This window comes from Symphodus melops (genome assembly GCF_947650265.1).
Source record: "Symphodus melops genome assembly, chromosome: 13".
NCBI classification, from domain to species: Eukaryota; Metazoa; Chordata; class Actinopteri; order Labriformes; family Labridae; genus Symphodus; species Symphodus melops.
Window position 1 is genome coordinate 26035652 of NC_136703.1, and position 18283 is coordinate 26053934.

Sequence of the window (18283 nt, forward strand, 5' to 3'; positions counted from 1 at the left end):
TCAGGACACTTCTAAATGTCACATCTTCGTTCTTCATCTCAAAGTTCAGACAAACTTTTAAAGTTTTCAAAGTCTCAAAGCAAGAAAAGAAACAACGTGAGAACATCTGTAGGTAGTTGGAGGTTATGTTTATTGCTTATGATTTGGTTGGAAAACATTCAATTACATTCAAGTATTTAGCATCTTTAACATGTACTGGTTTGAACCCAGTTTAACTGAGCTCTGTGAAGGTTTGTATAAAAACCCTAACGAAACATGTACGGATAAAAACAAGGACTGAAGGAAGACAAAAAATAAAGACACTCATCCAACAGGAAATGTAACACAAGCAGCAGCTGTAGGGGGCGCTGCAACACGAGAAAATATAACATGACATTTGGTTTCCCTGGTTACTGCGTCACTCAGTGTTTAGTAAATGCTAAAAAAAATTGAAAAGTGTTGTTTTTCTACTTTAAAGGTTGTTGATCTTTTGGCTCTGGAGAAGAAGTGACGTCATCCGGTTTGAAATGGGTCAACATCGAGAACGCCGCAGCATGCAAGTCGGACGTGCTTTTCGCAAGGTTGTTCAAAGCATGTCGTAACCAAGATAAAAAAACACGCCAGATTTGATTCACTTCCTGGCTATCTGAAGGATCGAATAATCCAGCTCACCTTTATACAGTTTCTTCAAACCTGACCAGGTGTCAAACTTCTGAAGACTAGCAGAACTTAAAAGAAAACTTTACAATACATGCTTTGTCCACAGGGGGCGCCAAAACACCCATAAAACTATAAGAGCCTCACAGCTGCTTTACATGACATATTTCATGTTTGATGCAGACACTATTATCTAACCCTAAAGAGTACGTCATCTACATTCTCCTACAAAATATATTTACATCAGTGTCAGTGTTAAATATCCTCGTGTTTGTAATCCCGCCTGAATGAGCCGCCGATGTTAGAACTACGCAAAGTGGAGATTTTATTGAGTTTAAAAACCAGGACTTCTGGTGCTTTTCATTGACCTCTGAACTCAGGTCTCTAAGCTGGGAAAGATGTCACACCTCAATTGACCAATTTCCAGTTGGCAACAAGTTGGGAAAACAACATGGACGCCTCCACGTGTACCTGGAGTTAGTCAACACCTGATGAGAACACACCACCAAAATCTGAGAGATCTAATAACTATGATGCTAATAAACACAAATGTTTACAGATTAAACTACCGTTGATGCACGTAGCGGCCATGTTGGATTTGAACTCCTCAGACTGAGTGACTACCCAATCAGATTTCCAATTCCTGATGACGTATCAGACCGGCAACTTTGACTTCCGGGATCAAAGGAATGCCTGAATGAGCTGTTTAATTGACCCCGGTGTTTGGATCTGGATGTGACCCTAACCCTACCCGAGGAGGATTCCCTGAGGTACCGAGTCCCTGAGCACGGTCAATTACTTTACACAGATGTTTTAAAAATCACCATTTGGTACTTCTAATAATTCATCCCCGGCGTGATCCCACTCTGACATCATTTCACGTTCACGTGAAGGTCACGGCGTGGAGCGGTTTGTTAAAAACGTGTTACAGCTACGTTTCCTGACTCTACCATTACAACTTCCATCTCAACGCTTTCATAAATTATCAAAATAAATAACATTTAAAGATATCATTTTTACGTTGACATACGCGTGTACGACTCTTTGACATGTCAGCCTTCATAAAAGCTTTTTTTTTTAAATTAAAGGCCGTTTTAAAGGAAGATTCTGGTGTTTCAAACGTTCACATCTTTTGGATTTTAATGACGTTGATGTTCCCTTGCATTGTTACATTACATTGATTGTTCTTCTTCGGGCGTTAGCCATGGCGTCACATTGTGACATCGATCCAACGCTCGCTATCCACGCTGCACCCATTAAATATTTACATCTCTGCAGAAGCTGGACAAACTGAAGTCTTATGCTTTTATTTTGAAGGGAGACAAACTGAATTGTGGTGCTTTTATTTTGAAAGTGAACAAACTGACATGTGATGCTTTTATTTTGATGGTGGACAAACTAAAGTGTGGCGCTTTTATTTTGAAGGTGGGCAAACTAAAGTGTGGTACTTTTATTTTGAAGGTGGACAAACTGAAGTGTGGTGCTTTTATTTTGAAGGTGGGCAAACTGTGGTGCTTCGTATTGACGAGCTCACGGTGTTCTGAATCAGAAGGTCGACAGAAGCTTGTAAAGAGTCTTTGGAGTCGTGGTCATGTGACTCAGAGTCATTACAAGAGAAGGAAATAAAAAGAGTGTCGATGACAGACTGCGCTGTCAGCACTTCATAAAAAATCATAGTTTTGACTTCACGATAAAGGAGTGGCGTCCTCGCTGCTCGCCTCCTACACCCCGCTCTTCTCCTTGATCCAGCTCCGGTATTTAGTGACCCGGGTGTAGACTCCCGGTTTGTTCCGTCGAGCGCAGCCGTCGCCCCAGCTCACCACGCCAGCCAGGAAGACCCGCCCACTGGGCCCTGTGACGGACAGCGGCCCGCCAGAGTCGCCCTAAAGGTGTCCATCAGGGGAGAGAGAGAGGTTACCACGGCAACAACAACAACAGGAGTCTTGGTGTTTGCTTCGTAAATTACAGTCTCATTACAAGTCGCAAACCGCACAGAGGGGGAGGAGTTAGGGCGGGGCCATTGAGACCTGTCAATCAGGACAGTATCCGGTCTAGAGAGGAACCCGTTTGACTCGAGTCTGCTCTAAAGCGACCCACTGACTGGACTCAGCGTTGTGATGTCATTACCTGACAGGCGTCCACGCCCCCTTTAAGGACTCCGGCACACAGCATCCTGCTGGTCACCTCGTCGTTCATCAGACTCTTACACACCGTGCTGTTGATGATCCGGACCTCGGCCTTCTGCAGGATCTTGGCAGCGAGACCTGACAGAGAACAGAATCACTCAGCGTTTAAATTACCCACTGAAAGTTTCATTACAGGTGTGAACCCACCTCCCTCTCTGGTGGCCCCCCAGCCCGTGATCCAGGCCTCCAGGCCTGCTGGGAAGTTGTGGGTGGCGGAGGGCAGACAGATGGGCCAGATGTTCTGGTTCAGGGTGACGTTGGAGTCCAGCTCCATCAGGGCGATGTCGTTGTCGTAGTTGAGGAAGTTGTAATCTGGGTGAGCGACGATCCGCAGAATGTTCCTCCTCACCGTCCACTCGCTGGTCTGACTCTGCACATGAAGACCCAGCAGGGCCTCCCATTGGTCGGCCTGGGAGTACCTGCAGCACACATCACAGAGGTGCTATATGAAGTAGAAGATTCAGTTTTGGATGCAGATTTTAGAGGGATGAAGAAGAAGTTCATAATTAGCCTTTTGTTATAAACATGAGAATATCTCAGAAATCATTCATGTGCATATTTCAAAAACTCGAGTCCTACAGGAGCAGTCACTGTGGCCCCCCTAGTGTTTAAACGGGGTACTGCAGCCTGCATTCGAAACATGACAGAGCGCTGTCTCTGCTCCTACTTGTTGGGTCCGTTGTCCTGCACGCAGTGAGCCGCAGTCAGCAGCCAGCGGTTATTCAGCACCGACGCTCCGCACGTGTGACCCGAGCCTTTGATGTGGAGGCTAACCTGCCATGGCCACTCCCCCTCCCGGGACGTCTGCCCGCCCACGATACGGGAGCTACGGTAAGGCCTCACTCCGCAGTCTGGAAACACAAACCAACAAACAGGAAGGTGCTTTTGTTTATACTGTTAGCATTCAACCATCTCTGTGCTAACTTCTCCGTTAGCTTGTAACGGACACGATCTCAGGCTGACTCGATCCTCCTATAAAGCCTGAGCATCAGTCTGAGTTTTTATTCTGTAGTTGTGTCTCTTGTGTGTGTTGGACGTACTGCAGTTGTCCTCGTCCGAGGCGTCCTCACAGTCCTGTTCTCCGTCACACTCGGGGTTCAGTTTGCTGATGCAGCGTCCGTCTCTACAGCGAAACGTGAACTCTGAACACTGCTGCAGCACCAGAGCTGGAACAAACAACAACACACACTGTCAGAAAACTACAACTCCCATCAGCCTACAGCAGCTGAAAGAAATCCTTCCATCTGTGACTCTTTAAAGAAAGTAGACGGCCCGGTTCCTCCTCACATTTTTCACACTTGGACTCGTCGGACCCGTCCGAGCAGTCGTCTTTTCCGTCACACTTCAGCGTCTCCTGGATACAGCGACTGTTTCTGCAGGTGAACTCACCTGGTCTGCATTTCACTGCAAAGATAAATGAGATACAGACAGAATCAGCTGTGGAGCATTGTGTGAACGCTCTGCGAGCCCCTGAAGATCAGCCTTATGAAAACATGGCAGCAGAGGTCTCAACTGGTCGAACCTCAGGACCCCCATACCAGACTTCTGAACCCACCACAGTTCTCCTCGTCTGTGTTGTCTCCACAGTCGTCCACGTCGTCACACTCCCAGAACTTCGGTTTGCAGTGTCCGTTTTTACATTTCATCTGAGACGCGTCGCACACTGAGAAAAATAAATAAATAAAGGTCACATGATCTCCTCCTCCTCAGCTGAAATCAGTGTCCTCGCTCCTCTTCATCATGTGTGTGAAGTGTGTTGTTGTAAATCCACTCTGATCCTGTATTTGATCATGTCTATAAACCCCTCTATTTCAGCCCTGCTCACAACAGGCTGTTTCTGTGTCTGTAGCTTTAAATATGTAAATGAGCTGTATGTCTCTTTAAATATGTAAACGAGCTGTCTGTACTTTAAATATGTAAACGAGCTGTCTGTACCTTTAAATATGTAAACGAGCTGCCTGTATCTTTAAATATGTAAATGAGCTGTCTGTATCTTTAAATATGTAAATGAGCTGCCTGTATCTTTAAATATGTAAATGAGCTGTCTGTATCTTTAAATATGTAAATGAGCTGCCTGTATCTTTAAATATGTAAATGAGCTGTCTGTAGTTTTAAATATGTAAATGAGCTGTCTGTATCTTTAAATATGTAAATGAGCTGTATGTCTCTTTAAATATGTAAAAGAGCTGCCTGTACCTTTAAATATGTAAATGAGCTGCCTGTACCTTTAAATATGTAAATGAGCTGTCTGTAGCTTTAAATATGTAAATGAGCTGTCTGTATCTTTAAATATGTAAACGAGCTGTCTGTACTTTAAATATGTAAACGAGCTGTCTGTACCTTTAAATATGTAAACGAGCTGCCTGTATCTTTAAATATGTAAATGAGCTGTCTGTATCTTTAAATATGTAAATGAGCTGCCTGTATCTTTAAATATGTAAATGAGCTGTCTGTATCTTTAAATATGTAAATGAGCTGCCTGTATCTTTAAATATGTAAATGAGCTGTCTGTAGTTTTAAATATGTAAATGAGCTGTATGTCTCTTTAAATATGTAAAAGAGCTGCCTGTATCTTTAAATATGTAAATGAGCTGTATGTCTCTTTAAATATGTAAAAGAGCTGCCTGTACCTTTAAATATGTAAATGAGCTGCCTGTACCTTTAAATATGTAAATGAGCTGTCTGTATCTTTAAATATGTAAATGAGCTGTTTGGAGAAGGAACAGGATGTTATATGTGGAGGATGGGAGCTTGCTGGGTCATAGTTCAGGCTGAAAACAGGATCTTCTCCAGACCTGTTTGGCTCAGGGTTCTGGACTCACCGCAGTCGTCCTCGTCGCTGCCGTCTCCACAGTCGTTCCAGCCGTCACACTGCAGCGTGCTGTTCAGACACAGGTTGTTGGTGCACTGGAACCTTCCAGGACACGCTGGACAACAAGCGTAAAGAGTCAGATGCTGAAGAGGGAAAGTCAGGCAGAAACAGGATTCTACACTCACGGTTGGTCGGGACGAAGGCTTCGTACTCTGCGCTGAACCCCTGGTCCACGTGGGACCGGTCCGAGGTGAACCGGACGGTCATGGTGTTGCTGCTGCTGGTCACAACGCTGCTCTGGAGCTTCCTGCCGCACAGCCTGAAACACAAAGACACGCAGCGGGCCAGGCTTACAGAGGGGTCAGTCACCAGCACGGTGGCGTGTGATTGGCTGTCGGGGCCGTGGATCTGTGTGCATGTGAAACACGGAGCACAGCTCACCTTTGATCGTTCACCTCCACGTAGTCGTGACGGCACGGGCCGCTGCTGTTTCCCACAAAGAACTCCTTGAACTGGACCTTCAGAAACTTTTCTTCTGGGGCCTGAAGAAGATCAAACACACACACACACACCTTTACACACACACACACCTTTACACACACACACCTTTACACACACACACCTTTAGACTTCATGTGTCCATCATGGAGATGTTCCTCCTCAGCCTCTCATTGGCTACAGTAGAATATAGTAAGAGTAACTGGAAGGTGCTGATTGGTCCAATCAGGTGTCAGTAATTAGTAAAGAGGAAGCAGCGGGAGATATCTACGGACCTGACAGCTGACCTTCTGACTGTAAACAACATGTGACGTTTGTTTGTTTGTTTGTTTGTTTGTTTGTTTGTTTGTTTGTTGATCAGTGAACTCACCTGGATCTTCCAGACGCAGGTGGTTTTCGGAGGATAGTTGGAGGGAAAGAAAGGTGAAGAGAAGGAGCCTCTGGATGCAGTCAGTGTTCCTCCGCACTCTGAACACACACACACACACACACACACACACAGGAGAGAGTTACACACACACACACACACACACACATACACATACACACACACACACACACACACACACAGGAGAGAGTTACACACACACACACACACACACACACAGGAGAGAGTTACACACACACACACACACACAGGAGAGTTACACACACACACACACACACACACACACAGGAGAGAGTTACACACACACACACACACACAGGAGAGAGTTACACACACACACACACAGGAGAGAGTTACACACACACACACACACACACACACACACACACACACACACACACACACACACACAGGAGAGAGTTACACACACACACACACACACACACACACACACACACACACACACACACACACACACACACACACACACACACACACACACACACACACACAGGAGAGAGTTACACACACACACACACACACACACACACACACACACACACACACACACACTTACTCTGCTGGCTCAGAGGGATCTGGGAGTAGTTGGCTCTGAACCCGGGGAAGTTCTTCTCCTGGCCGGTGACCAGGGTCAGCAGCATGACGCTCCCGGAGGACAGGAAGGACAGCGAGTTGTGCGGGTAGCCACACTGCCTGGGGAGGGGGGGGGGGGGGGGGGGGGGGGGGGGGGGGGGAGACACAGGTCTGTCATTGGCTGCTTCACAGCGTCATGCTTCTTTATGCTTCACTCACTCTGTCAGGACCCGGTTCTGTATGGGAACCAGGGAGTCGTAGATCTGGACGAAGTCCTGCTCACAGTCGTCCTCCAGGATCAGAGTGTGGAAGTCTAATCGGACTCGGTGACCCGGGTCGGCTCTCAGCCTCCACTGCAGGTAGACGTTAGGGGGGTAAGAAGAGTCCGGAAACCCCGGAGACCGGACGAGTCCCGGGTCTCTGACGTGCAGGTCGAACACCTTCTTAGCTGGAAGATGTGAAACCAGATAAACGAGTCAGGGACGGTTTGAGTCCAAACGTGTCCTCTCGTGGACTTTAGGACAGACAACTCACCGAACAGAGAGGTCCTCGCCATGCGTGGATCCAAAGCTGCAGACAGCAGGACAAACAGCTGTTTGAGTATTTACAGGACATGTCCCTTACAACGCCATTACACGTTCACACCAACAGAGGGCGCCACTTCAATGTAAGTGAATGCAAGCGTCTCCCTCTGGTGTCTCCCCCTGCAGTTCTGGGGGGGGGACACCAGGGAGAGACACTAGGTGGGAGACACTGGGCGGGAGACACTAGGTGGGAGACACTGGGGGGGAGACACTAGGGGGGGAGACACTAGGGGGGAGACACCAGGGGGAGACACTAGGGGGAGACACTAGGGGGGGAGACACTAGGGGGGAGACACTGGGGGTGAGACACTGGGGTGAGACACTAGGGGGAGACACTAGGGGGGAGACACTAGGGGGGAGACACTGGGGGGGAGACACTAGGGGGAGACACTAGGGGGGAGACACTAGGGGGGGAGACACTAGGGGGGAGACACTAGGGGGGAGACACTGGGGGGGGAGACACTAGGGGGGAGACACTGGGGGGGAGACACTAGGGGGGAGACACTGGGGCGGAGACACTAGGGGGAGACACTAGGGGGGGAGACACTAGGGGGGAGACACTAGGGGGGAGACACTGGAGGGGAGACACTGGGGGGGAGACACTGGGGGGGAGACACTAGGGGGGAGACGTGGTTTTGAATGTAGGTCAAGTTAAGGTCGAGTTCTGATTGGATCATGTTGATCAAAGCAGAAGTTTAATCGTCCACGATCACCATCGATGAGCGAGTGGACGAGAGACGGGAGACGAGAGACTCGCAGTGTAAACCAGGCGTGTGGCGAGCGGTCTAACCTCGAGAGACGACGTTGTTGACGTTGAGGGCGTCTGTTGGTTTGAGCAGAATGCGTCCGTGTCGGCCCGGCTGACTTCCTGTCTGCGGCTCCAGTGATTGGACGGCCTCGTCCAGCGAGGCCTGCTGGGAGACGTGGACGTCGAACTCGGACTGGTAATACACCACCACGCTGTCTCCGCCGCCATCACTGTCTCCGCCGCCATCGCTGTCTCCGCCGCCATCGCTGCAGAGACGAGAGAAGAGGTGAGACCAGGACGGAGAGTTTGAACAACACGATGTTCTCCCATGATCGGATCCAATCCCGAACCGTCATTCCATCAGATCATGTGGGCGAGCGAAGAATCGTGTCGTACGCTCTCATTGGACGTAAACTGGCAGAGTGGCGAGCGTACCTGAAGGCCTGCACCGTGGAGCCTTGGAACGATTTGGCGAGCACCGAGTTTTTGGAGTAAATCACTTTCAGCTGAAAGATAAAAAATATATACATCAACAAATCCAGACAGTGTTGAAGTGAAACTCCCATGATGCTTTGGGTGAGCGCTCACCTGCTGTCTGACCAGAGAGGCCAGGTGTAAGAACTTAGGACTGCTGGGGTCTTCATACGACGGCAGGAAGCGCTCGTTACTGATCACCATGGAGCCGATGTAAACCTTCTTCACTCGGACGTCACTCCGCACTGGGGGGGTGGGGGGGGAGAGAGAGGGGGGGGAGAGAGAGAGAGAGAGGGGGGGAGAGAGAGAGGGGGGGGAGAGAGAGAGAGAGAGAGGGGGGGGGAGTGGGGGGGGGAGAGAGAGGGGGGGGGGGAGAGAGAGAGGGGGGGGGGAGTGGGGGGGGTTATAGTCCAGCGGTCAGTATTTGTCTCTCCTCTTAAACTGGCTTCACACTCGATCAGCTCCCAGGTATTGACTGTGTCGTCGTCCGTGTGTGTGTTTAAATAAAGGTTGATTTAAAGGAGCTCACAGTGGTAGTGCCACACCAGAAGGCCGGTCAGCAGAGATACAGCAGCAGCCGACAGCAGCAGCCCGAGTCCGATCCACAGACTCCTCCTCCGACCCGGCTTCTTGTCCAGCTTCCGTGTGTCCGACGCCGGGAGGAACTGCAGGGTCGTGTCCCAGTCCGGATCCTACGAGGGGGGGGGGGGGGGGGGGGGGGGGGGCTCAGGTGAACTTTACAGTCAAGATGTTTACACACACACACACCACAACCACACACACACACACACACACACACACACACGCTGCATGCACACACACACACACGCTGCATGCGCACACACACACGCTGCATGCACACACACACACACCGCAAACACACACACACACACACGCACACACACGCTGCATGCACACACAAACACACACACACACACACACACACACACACACACACACACACACACACACACACACACACACACACACACACACACACACACACACACACACACACACACACACACCTCTCTGCATGAACCTGTCAGTGAACAGGGCGTTGCTCATCAGGAATGTCTCTGCTGTGTGTGTCTCTTCCTGCTCGTCCAATCACGTCTTAAAGAGTCCGGACACGCCCTGAAACTGCGCCTGACATTAACCAGCGTCTCCACGCCCTCGCAGGAAGCTTTGTCCAACACGCCATGTTTACTCTGCAGCTGAAACCTTTCTGCTCCCGATGCCATCAAACGTCTCAACGCCACCTCGAGTCAGATCGACCACACGCCCTGCACGCTGACTCACCTTACCCGTGTCCTCCCCGAGCACGCTTCAAAGAACAAAAACGCCTTCTCTGTCACCACATCCTGGGGCTCGACCAATCGTAACAGCTGAAACACTTCAAATGAGGAGGATCACTGGCTGGGCCCGTGACCTTTGACACTCACTGGGCCCGTGACCTTTCACACTCACTGGGCCCGTGACCTTTCACACTCGCTGGGCCCGTGACCTTTCACACTCGCTGGACCTGTGACCTTTGACACTCACTGGGCCCGTGACCTTTGACACTCGCTGAGCCCGTGACCTTTCACACTCGCTGGGCCCGTGACCTTTCACACTCGCTGGGCCCGTGACCTTTGACACTCGCTGGGCCCGTGACCTTTGACACTCGCTGGACCCGTGACCTTTGACACTCACTGGGCCCGTGACCTTTGACACTCGCTGAGCCCGTGACCTTTCACACTCGCTGGGCCCGTGACCTTTCACACTCGCTGGGCCCGTGACCTTTCACACTCGCTGGGCCCGTGACCTTTCACACTCGCTGGGCCCGTGACCTTTCACACTCGCTGGGCCCGTGACCTTTCACACTCGCTGGGCCCGTGACCTTTCACACTCGCTGGGCCCGTGACCTTTCACACTCGCTGGGCCCGTGACCTTTGACACTCGCTGGGCCCGTGACCTTTGACACTCGCTGGGCCCGTGACCTTTGACACTCGCTGGGCCCGTGACCTTTCACACTCGCTGGGCCCGTGACCTTTCACACTCGCTGGGCCCGTGACTTTTGACACTCGCTGGGCCCGTGACCTTTCACACTCGCTGGGCCCGTGACTTTTGACACTCACTGGGCCCGTGACCTTTGACACTCGCTGGGCCCGTGACCTTTGACACTCGCTGGGCCCGTGACCTTTGACACTCGCTGGGCCCGTGACCTTTGACACTCGCTGGGCCCGTGACCTTTGACACTCGCTGGGCCCGTGACCTTTGACACTCGCTGGGCCCGTGACCTTTGACACTCGCTGGACCCGTGACCTTTGACACTCGCTGGGCCCGTGACCTTTGACACTCGCTGGGCCCGTGACCTTTGACACTCGCTGGGCCCGTGACCTTTGACACTCGCTGGGCCCGTGACCTTTGACACTCGCTGGGCCCGTGACCTTTGACACTCGCTGGGCCCGTGACCTTTCACACTCGCTGGGCCCGTGACTTTTGACACTTGCTGGGCCCGTGACCTTTCACACTTGCTGGGCCCGTGACCTTTCACACTTGCTGGGCCCGTGACCTTTGACACTTGCTGGGCCCGTGACCTTTGACACTCGCTGGGCCCGTGACCTTTCACACTCGCTGGGTTGACCATTGAAACGTTGTCATAGTTCTTGAGCAGGTGTTTGCTTGTGATGTCGGTTAATTCAAATCGATCAATGATCCATGTTCTGTGGAACCTCCACAGGTGTCTACGGTGTCCCTGAAGGCTCAGGTGACAGAAAAGAAAAAAAAGGTTTGTAAGTCAAACTGAGCGCTCTGAAACATCTCAGTGACGTGAACGCAGAGACTGAAGAAGAAGGGTTCTGTTATAAACATGTCACACTCCTACGAGCCAATCAGAGACAGAGTAGGGAGGGAAGACTGAATATCATTAATCAATGACAGGTGAGTCAGAGGAGCTTTAGACCCTCTGAAGTGGGTCACTACACCGCCGACCGCGGGCCGGTCCCGCACGCCACAGAGTCACACACTCGACCCCCGGACAGTGGGACGGTCCTGAGCGACAACGTGGACTAAAGTCAGAGAGTGTGCGAGGCCGGACATCAACATTCAGCCAGAGAGCGGCGAGAAAGGAGCCACGGGTTGGATTCGAACCTGGACCGCCCGCCCACTAGGCCACCAGCACGCCCCGTTCATGTGGGACTCTGCTGGAGCGTCCAGCACTCATTGAAATATGATGACCCTGGCAGAGGATCACTAATGTTCATTAATGACTCTGATAAGTCACGTGCTTTATAAGAGTTTTATTACGTTTTTTTTAGATGTGACGTCATGTTTCATCCGTCAGAACCTGATCCGGATCACAGAGAACCTTCCAGTACAGCACAGATGAAACCAGACACATAAAGGCAAAACAGGAAGTTTCTGTTTCACTGATACTGACAAACCTGTCCAGCTTGTGACGTCACGCTTTGTTGGACTCACCTGTCTCGGACTGAACTTTTGTCCCGCATCTAAAAAGTCCATGTCTTCAGCGTACACCTTTATTTTCCCGGTTATTCGTTGATGTTTCGCTGTTTTTCCCCGCGTGCCTCTTCACGGGAGAGTCTCGCGCTCTGGTTACCGTCCCGCCGACATGGCGACGTCAGGTGAGCAGCGGCAGGTGTCTCTGTCCGTCCTACAGGTAAACGGGTTCAGATACTGCAGGAACAAAAAGGTTTGAAAAATGGTTGAAACTCCGAGGGTTCGCGGAGGACCGGGTCCAGGTCCGAGCCGGGTCGAGGTCCGAGCCGGTTCAGAAGGGTCTTACTGGAGAGTGAAGCGCGCGAGCTCGGAGCCGAAGAGGAGACAAAGATTCAGCGACAGGAAGAACTGGTGACAGAGGAGATCAAAGAGACGACAGGTAGGTCCCACCTGAACTCCCATGATCCTTTGCGCCACGGTAGCGCTTACAGCTGTTCACCGATTTTCTCTTTTATTTTGAAAAACGGACAATTTCAGAATAAAAAATGTCTGAAATCTAACAAAATAAGATAAATTAAATGTTTAATAAAACAGTAAAGATCATTTTCTAAATATGTAAATATTAGAAAAGTGAAAAAGAACAAGCGGAAGTTGTGAAATATGAAGAGAAAACAAAATAACAAATAAAAATAATAAAAATAATTGAGAATAAATAACATGTTATAAAGCAGTGATGTTAGTATTTCCTATTAGTGACCTTATAGATGAACTAGAACAGAACGAGTCACCTTTTTCTGTTTATAATTGACCCGCGTGTAATTCCCATCATGTCCACTAGAGGCCACTGCTGCATCATTTTCTATTCACACCAGACTGTAAGGGAGACGACATGCTCTGATTCTGAATAAATGGGATTTTTTAAATTTCAAATATCTGACAATAAAATCCCAAACATCAAGTTTTCTTATTTTCTTCATAAATATGATAAATATTTTTAATGTTGGGGCTGTATGCTAGCCTGAAATATTAGCGTTAGCTCATGTTGGCTCTTTTGAAGTCACGCCCGGACATCTGAACAAAAGTGAACAAATGTAAATGTGATTTTCATCTGTTCCTGCAGGAACATGAATTATTCATTTCTGTCAGGACCTGAAGACAATTTCAACTAAAATCTGAAAAAGTAGATCTGGAGAAAATGACCAAGGCAGCGTTTAAGCGATATGACAAACAAGCAGACTTTTAGTGACAGAAGCAGAGAAAGGACGAAGACGAGGCCCGGTCTGGTTTCTGTTGTCTTTATTAGTGGAATGGAATATACACCTCTGTGCTTTAATGCTGTTTTCTCCTCACTCGTCGCCACACGGCGCTCTGCGAGACTTCACTTCATCACGTGTGTCCGTTCACTGGACGATAAAGATTCAAAGTCATCTGTGCTCTCATGAAGTTTACACAAACCTGACAAGTCTGATAAAGAAATCAAAGGACGGAGGTCAAACATGTCAGCGTCTGATTCAATGCACAACTTTTAAAGACACAACTTAAAACACCAAGTCACACATTCAAACTCATTGCTTTATAAACCTGCTTAACAAACAGCTGCTGACTCCCAACATTATTATCAGCACGACAGAAAGGCAGAAAATAAACTTTTCCTCTTAAATGAATCTGTGGTTTGAATCCGCACGGGGACCAGACACTGAACATTTCAATAACGTCTGGATTCAGTTCATTTTGTCTTTAAATCTCAGCTTCAGAGCCAATCAGAGACTGACAAAGTCTCCTCTAAGATCCTCAACAGTTCTGGACTAAAGACAACAAACTGAATCCAGGGACACCAACCCAAGCAGCTGGATGAAGGAGGGTTTAGTATGGAAGGCCAAACGGGACAAGAATTATTATTTGAATGGAAATAAAGCTGAAATGTTTTTACATGACTAACGTAACGACCTCCCACACAAAAACAACCAATAAGATCGGCTCAACAACATGAAGGAGAGTCGACAAAGTGAAAAACATGAAGATATGAAGACGTTTGAACTTTAACATGTAAGACATGAAACATGATGAAGACAGCAGCTCGTCCAGTGAACAGACAGCGTGTCCTCTCTGCGTCTCATCACTGCAGGAGAAAACAGAGAAAATACCTATAACGGTATCCATGCATATTTGTGACTGCTCATCATACACACACACACACACACACACATTCATAACAACCTACCAACACCCTCCCAATCTCTCTCTCTCACACACACACACACACACACACACACACACACACACTCTCTTAACATTCTGGCGAGGAACATGCCTGAATGATTGTATTTGATATAATCTGTTTTATTTCTCTGTAATCTAACGTACATGTCTCAGTGGTGCAAACACTCGTCTTGAAAAGTTTCGGGTCGGGTGAGGGTGGGGGGGGGGGGGAGTCGGGGGGTGGGGGGGAGTCGGGGGTGGGGGGGTGGGGGTGGTGGGGAAAACAAAGCGATGGCTGATCGGAGAGGCTAAAGAAACAGAGAGCCGTCATGCAAAAGGAGGGATGATGAGACTTTTCCCCGTCGTGTTCTTCTTTAAGGTCTTGGATTAACTCCTATGATCAGTTGCTACTTCTACTGTACGAGGCTCATGCACGGACGAACGCCTCACACACTTTCATCGCTAACTTGTTTTTATTTATATTCTTTTTTTTTAGTACTTGGAGGATTTGATTGGAAGATGCAGGTGAAAGTTTATGATACAAAATATGTTACAGTATGTACGTCTTCTCTCCTGTCCGTGTGTCACTCACTCACACTCGCTTCTGATTGGTTTGAAGAAATGCTTGGTTACATGCGGGCGATGGCGTGCACTCTTGGAAAGGTTGTGTTTGGTACGTAGATCCTGTTCGTGAACTAAAACATGAAGACCAGGGGAGAGGAGGACGAGCTCTTTAAACCACTCACACAACCAAAGAAGCCGGGAACAGGACCGGTAACCATGGTAACCTCGAGTCGGGAACACCCGCACGATCTTCAGCAATCGTCCCGAAGCAACTCCCTACACTTTAACCTAGCTAACCAAGCTAGCTCTCTCGTCACAGTGGCTACGTCCACTTCAGACTCAAAACAAGTTGGTGAAGTTTCAGAGATCACGAGACGTCTTCATGGCCGCGCTGCGACAGACCGCACCCTGTCACTGTTTGTTTACATCTTCGCTAATCGAGCGTTGCACCTGAAGCTAACCATCACAGCTCCATGCTAACGCCGGCCTTGTACCTCAGGACATACATTTCTGTTTTTCATCTTGACTAGACTGCCCTCTAGTGGTCGCGTCAATTTTAAAGAAGTGTCGTAAATAAATATTCGTGTGCCTCAGATGAAATTAACCACGTGAGTGCACGCCATCGGGACACACATGGTTTAACCTTCAGAGTTCTCTGCGCCACATTTCTTCTCCATGTTTAAACCTGTTGCAGAACACTTGTTGTGTTCTCTCTCTCACTGAAAACAAAGGAAGTCTTAGTTGCTTTACATTATGTTCCCTGCAATTATTACAGTAGCTTTATAACACACATTATTATTGGTACTATTTAATATTCTCTTCATTTGATGCTATTTTCCTGCTTGTTGTGATGTTGCATATTTTGAAAAGTAAAAGGCTTTTGTTCCCAGTCTGGGCGTCGCTGAGGAACCCTCCGGAGCTACAGCCAGACCAGACCAGTCAAAGTCAGACCTGATTAATCCAGTCCAGAGTCCCTCAATCAATCCTGTTCACAGCTTCTTTTGAAAGGTCCAGCTTGGTGTAGTCCAGTTCAGCACAGATCAGCTGAACCCTGTTCAGACTGAAGAGTCTGATTCATTCAGTCTGGACTCCAAAGACGCCTTGACTGTCACCTTACAAGGTCCAACAGGTCCAACACCGAGCGCTGCTGATTCAGGCTGACCTGAGAGCCATATTAATCTGTTACTCATCACATGAAGCCAGCCGAGTCCAGACGATCCTCCACGCTCCTGTAGCTCCATCGCCAAGACCAACTCGACACTGCCCTTTCAAAATAAGACCGCACAGATTCATGCGCTGTTTGCTCTTAAAGAATAAAAAGTCATGTTTCCCACAATGGACCTAACTGATTCCTGTTCAGACAAACCCTCCGGGGGTTTGTTCAATCACATCCACAAGATCAAAACTATGCAGGGCGAGGCGTCGGGTCGCAGGACACGGGTCTGAAGACTTCAGGAGGACAGAGACCAGTCCAGGTCTCAGTTTTTGGTCCATTCCACGTTAGCCTGAAACTGAAGGGAGTGAAAGCGACCGGTGGTCCTGGAGGTCTCCGTCTGCGCGGTCCTGGTAAAGTTAGCTAGCAGGGCCCTGGGTTCTGAATCAGAGGTTCACAGGAGGTTCATGGGGAGGTGGCGGGGCAGATGTGGATGGGGGAGGACGTAGCGGGGGAGGTCTGCCGTTATAAGGAGGAGATTTTGACGGTGTCGTGGGTGTAAGCGGTGGCTCGGGTGTTGCGCAGGATGCCGGGGATGGGTGCAGGCGAGGGGGGGAGGCTCTCATCAGGCGTGTTGGCAGGCGGCGTGGGGATGCTGATGATGGCGGCGGTGTAATCTTGTTCCCCACAGTTCAGCTTCAGGTGGCCGGTCTGGGCGTTCAGACTGGAACGACTGAGGACATTAAACAGGGAACAAACAGATCGACATTATTGATGAGGATCATGATGGAGGAACATAACGTCCTTTACAGTCACCTGTGGAGGAAAGCTCGCCTGACTGGCCACGCCTCTCTCTCCTATGATTGGACAACCGGATTCTCTGTTCAAGGTTTGACTGAGCTCTCAATAATAAGACAATGAAAGGTGGCGTATCTCAGGGCTCCATGCTCCGCCCCCTGTGTTTAGTCATAAACATGAGTGGTGTTTACGTTTGTGGCGGGATGCAGGTGGTTTTGACGTGCAGGGTGTCCAGCTCCTGGATGCTCCCTCGGCTGACCGACACCGTGGAGTTAGCCAGCCTCATGGCGGCTCTTCTTCTGGCCCGGCGTGGGCAGCAGCCGGTGGAGTTGTTCTGCGCCCCCTGCTGGCTGGACAGGGAGGTGCTGCGGCTGGTCCTGAAGCCCACAGACTCCGTCATACACAGCTCGCTGTAGTTCATCTCGTTAGAGAACTCGTGATTCTGTGAGGGCAGGAGAGAGGTCACCACATGACTGATCCAGACACACCGAGGCAAGTTTAAAAGACTTTATTTATAATCCACTGGTGTCTAAAAATGTTGAATCAGATATAAATATAAACTTCAGACGTGTGTTTTTAATCCTCACCGTCGTCTTCTCCAGACAGTGCAGCAGGTGGTGGTGCTGATGCTCAAACGCTGATTTGTTCTTTATACACAGAGCCGTGCTGTCACTGTCCCGGTCCTGAACACACACACACACACACACACACACACACACACACACACACACACACACACACACACACACACAGTGAGAGGTCATCAAACAAAGAGGTCAGTGATTGGTGGATCGTTGTGATTCGTTTAATTAGAAGGAAAACACATCTTTTATTTCCTGTCCCTCAGAACACACCGACTGCACATGACACATTTAAGGTCTGGACTCGGTCTGGATCCATAAAGGTCTTAGTCTGGACTCAGTCTGGATCCATAAAGGTCTTAGTCTGGACTCAGTCTGGATCCATAAAGGTCTTAGTCTGGACTCGGTCTGGATCCATAAAGGTCTTAGTCTGGACTCGGTCTGGATCCATAAAGGTCTTAGTCTGGACTCAGTCTGGATCCATAAAGGTCTTAGTCTGGACTCAGTCTGGATCCATAAAGGTCTTAGTCTGGACTCAGTCTGGATCCATAAAGGTCTTAGTCTGGACTCAGTCTGGATCCATAAAGGTCTTAGTCTGGACTCGGTCTGGATCCATAAAGGTCT

The 18283-nt window shown here is 49.2% G+C and overlaps 2 protein-coding genes and 1 long non-coding RNA gene across 4 annotated transcripts in view; all 3 read right to left on the bottom strand.

Moving 5' to 3' along the window:
• Positions 1 to 111: 111 nt before the first annotated feature.
• On the bottom strand, positions 112 to 12674 carry LOC306834197 (suppressor of tumorigenicity 14 protein homolog). 2 transcript variants are annotated; one of them, XM_079360030.1, is made up of 19 exons: positions 12386 to 12674; positions 9450 to 9612; positions 9035 to 9165; positions 8882 to 8952; positions 8489 to 8694; positions 7649 to 7684; positions 7334 to 7562; positions 7098 to 7234; positions 6503 to 6600; positions 6076 to 6176; positions 5820 to 5953; positions 5645 to 5749; positions 4378 to 4485; positions 4110 to 4226; positions 3863 to 3988; positions 3490 to 3673; positions 2970 to 3241; positions 2764 to 2900; positions 112 to 2519 (listed from the first exon to the last, which is right to left on the bottom strand). In XM_079360030.1, exons 1-19 carry the CDS (start codon positions 12425 to 12427, stop codon positions 2358 to 2360), a joined length of 2559 nt encoding a protein of 852 aa, XP_079216156.1. In that variant the 5' UTR covers positions 12428 to 12674; the 3' UTR covers positions 112 to 2357. The 2 variants fall into 2 exon arrangements, with proteins under 2 accessions (XP_079216156.1, XP_079216155.1); XM_079360029.1 differs by having other exon boundaries at positions 8489 to 8712.
• Positions 12675 to 13645: 971 nt separating this feature from the next.
• Positions 13646 to 15184, bottom strand: LOC306833796. Its single transcript, XR_013780421.1, has 2 exons — positions 13850 to 15184; positions 13646 to 13819 (listed from the first exon to the last, which is right to left on the bottom strand). It is a non-coding gene; the product is annotated as an uncharacterized lncRNA (long non-coding RNA).
• Positions 15185 to 16646: 1462 nt separating this feature from the next.
• The window catches only part of LOC306834354 (A-type voltage-gated potassium channel KCND1-like), a 6033-nt gene continuing 4396 nt past the window's right edge, over positions 16647 to 18283 (bottom strand). Inside the window, exons 3-5 of the mRNA XM_079360219.1 lie at positions 17666 to 17761; positions 17270 to 17520; positions 16647 to 17013 (exon numbers count right to left, since the gene is read on the bottom strand). Coding sequence (XP_079216345.1) covers positions 16806 to 17013; positions 17270 to 17520; positions 17666 to 17761 — 555 coding nt within the window. The 3' untranslated portion in view covers positions 16647 to 16805. The remainder of the gene's footprint in view (positions 17014 to 17269; positions 17521 to 17665; positions 17762 to 18283) is intronic.

Excerpts from the sequence above, each read along its gene's own strand:
- LOC306834197 (XM_079360029.1), bottom strand. The coding sequence starts at position 12,427 with ATGGACTTTTTAGATGCGGGACAAAAGTTCAGTCCGAGACAG. Across the intron at positions 8,953-9,034 it reads CCTCTCTGGTCAGACAGCAG|CTGAAAGTGATTTACTCCAA; the intron begins GTGAGCGCTCAC and ends TTTATCTTTCAG. Across the intron at positions 4,227-4,377 it reads CACAGACGAGGAGAACTGTG|TGAAATGCAGACCAGGTGAG; the intron begins GTGGGTTCAGAA and ends TTATCTTTGCAG.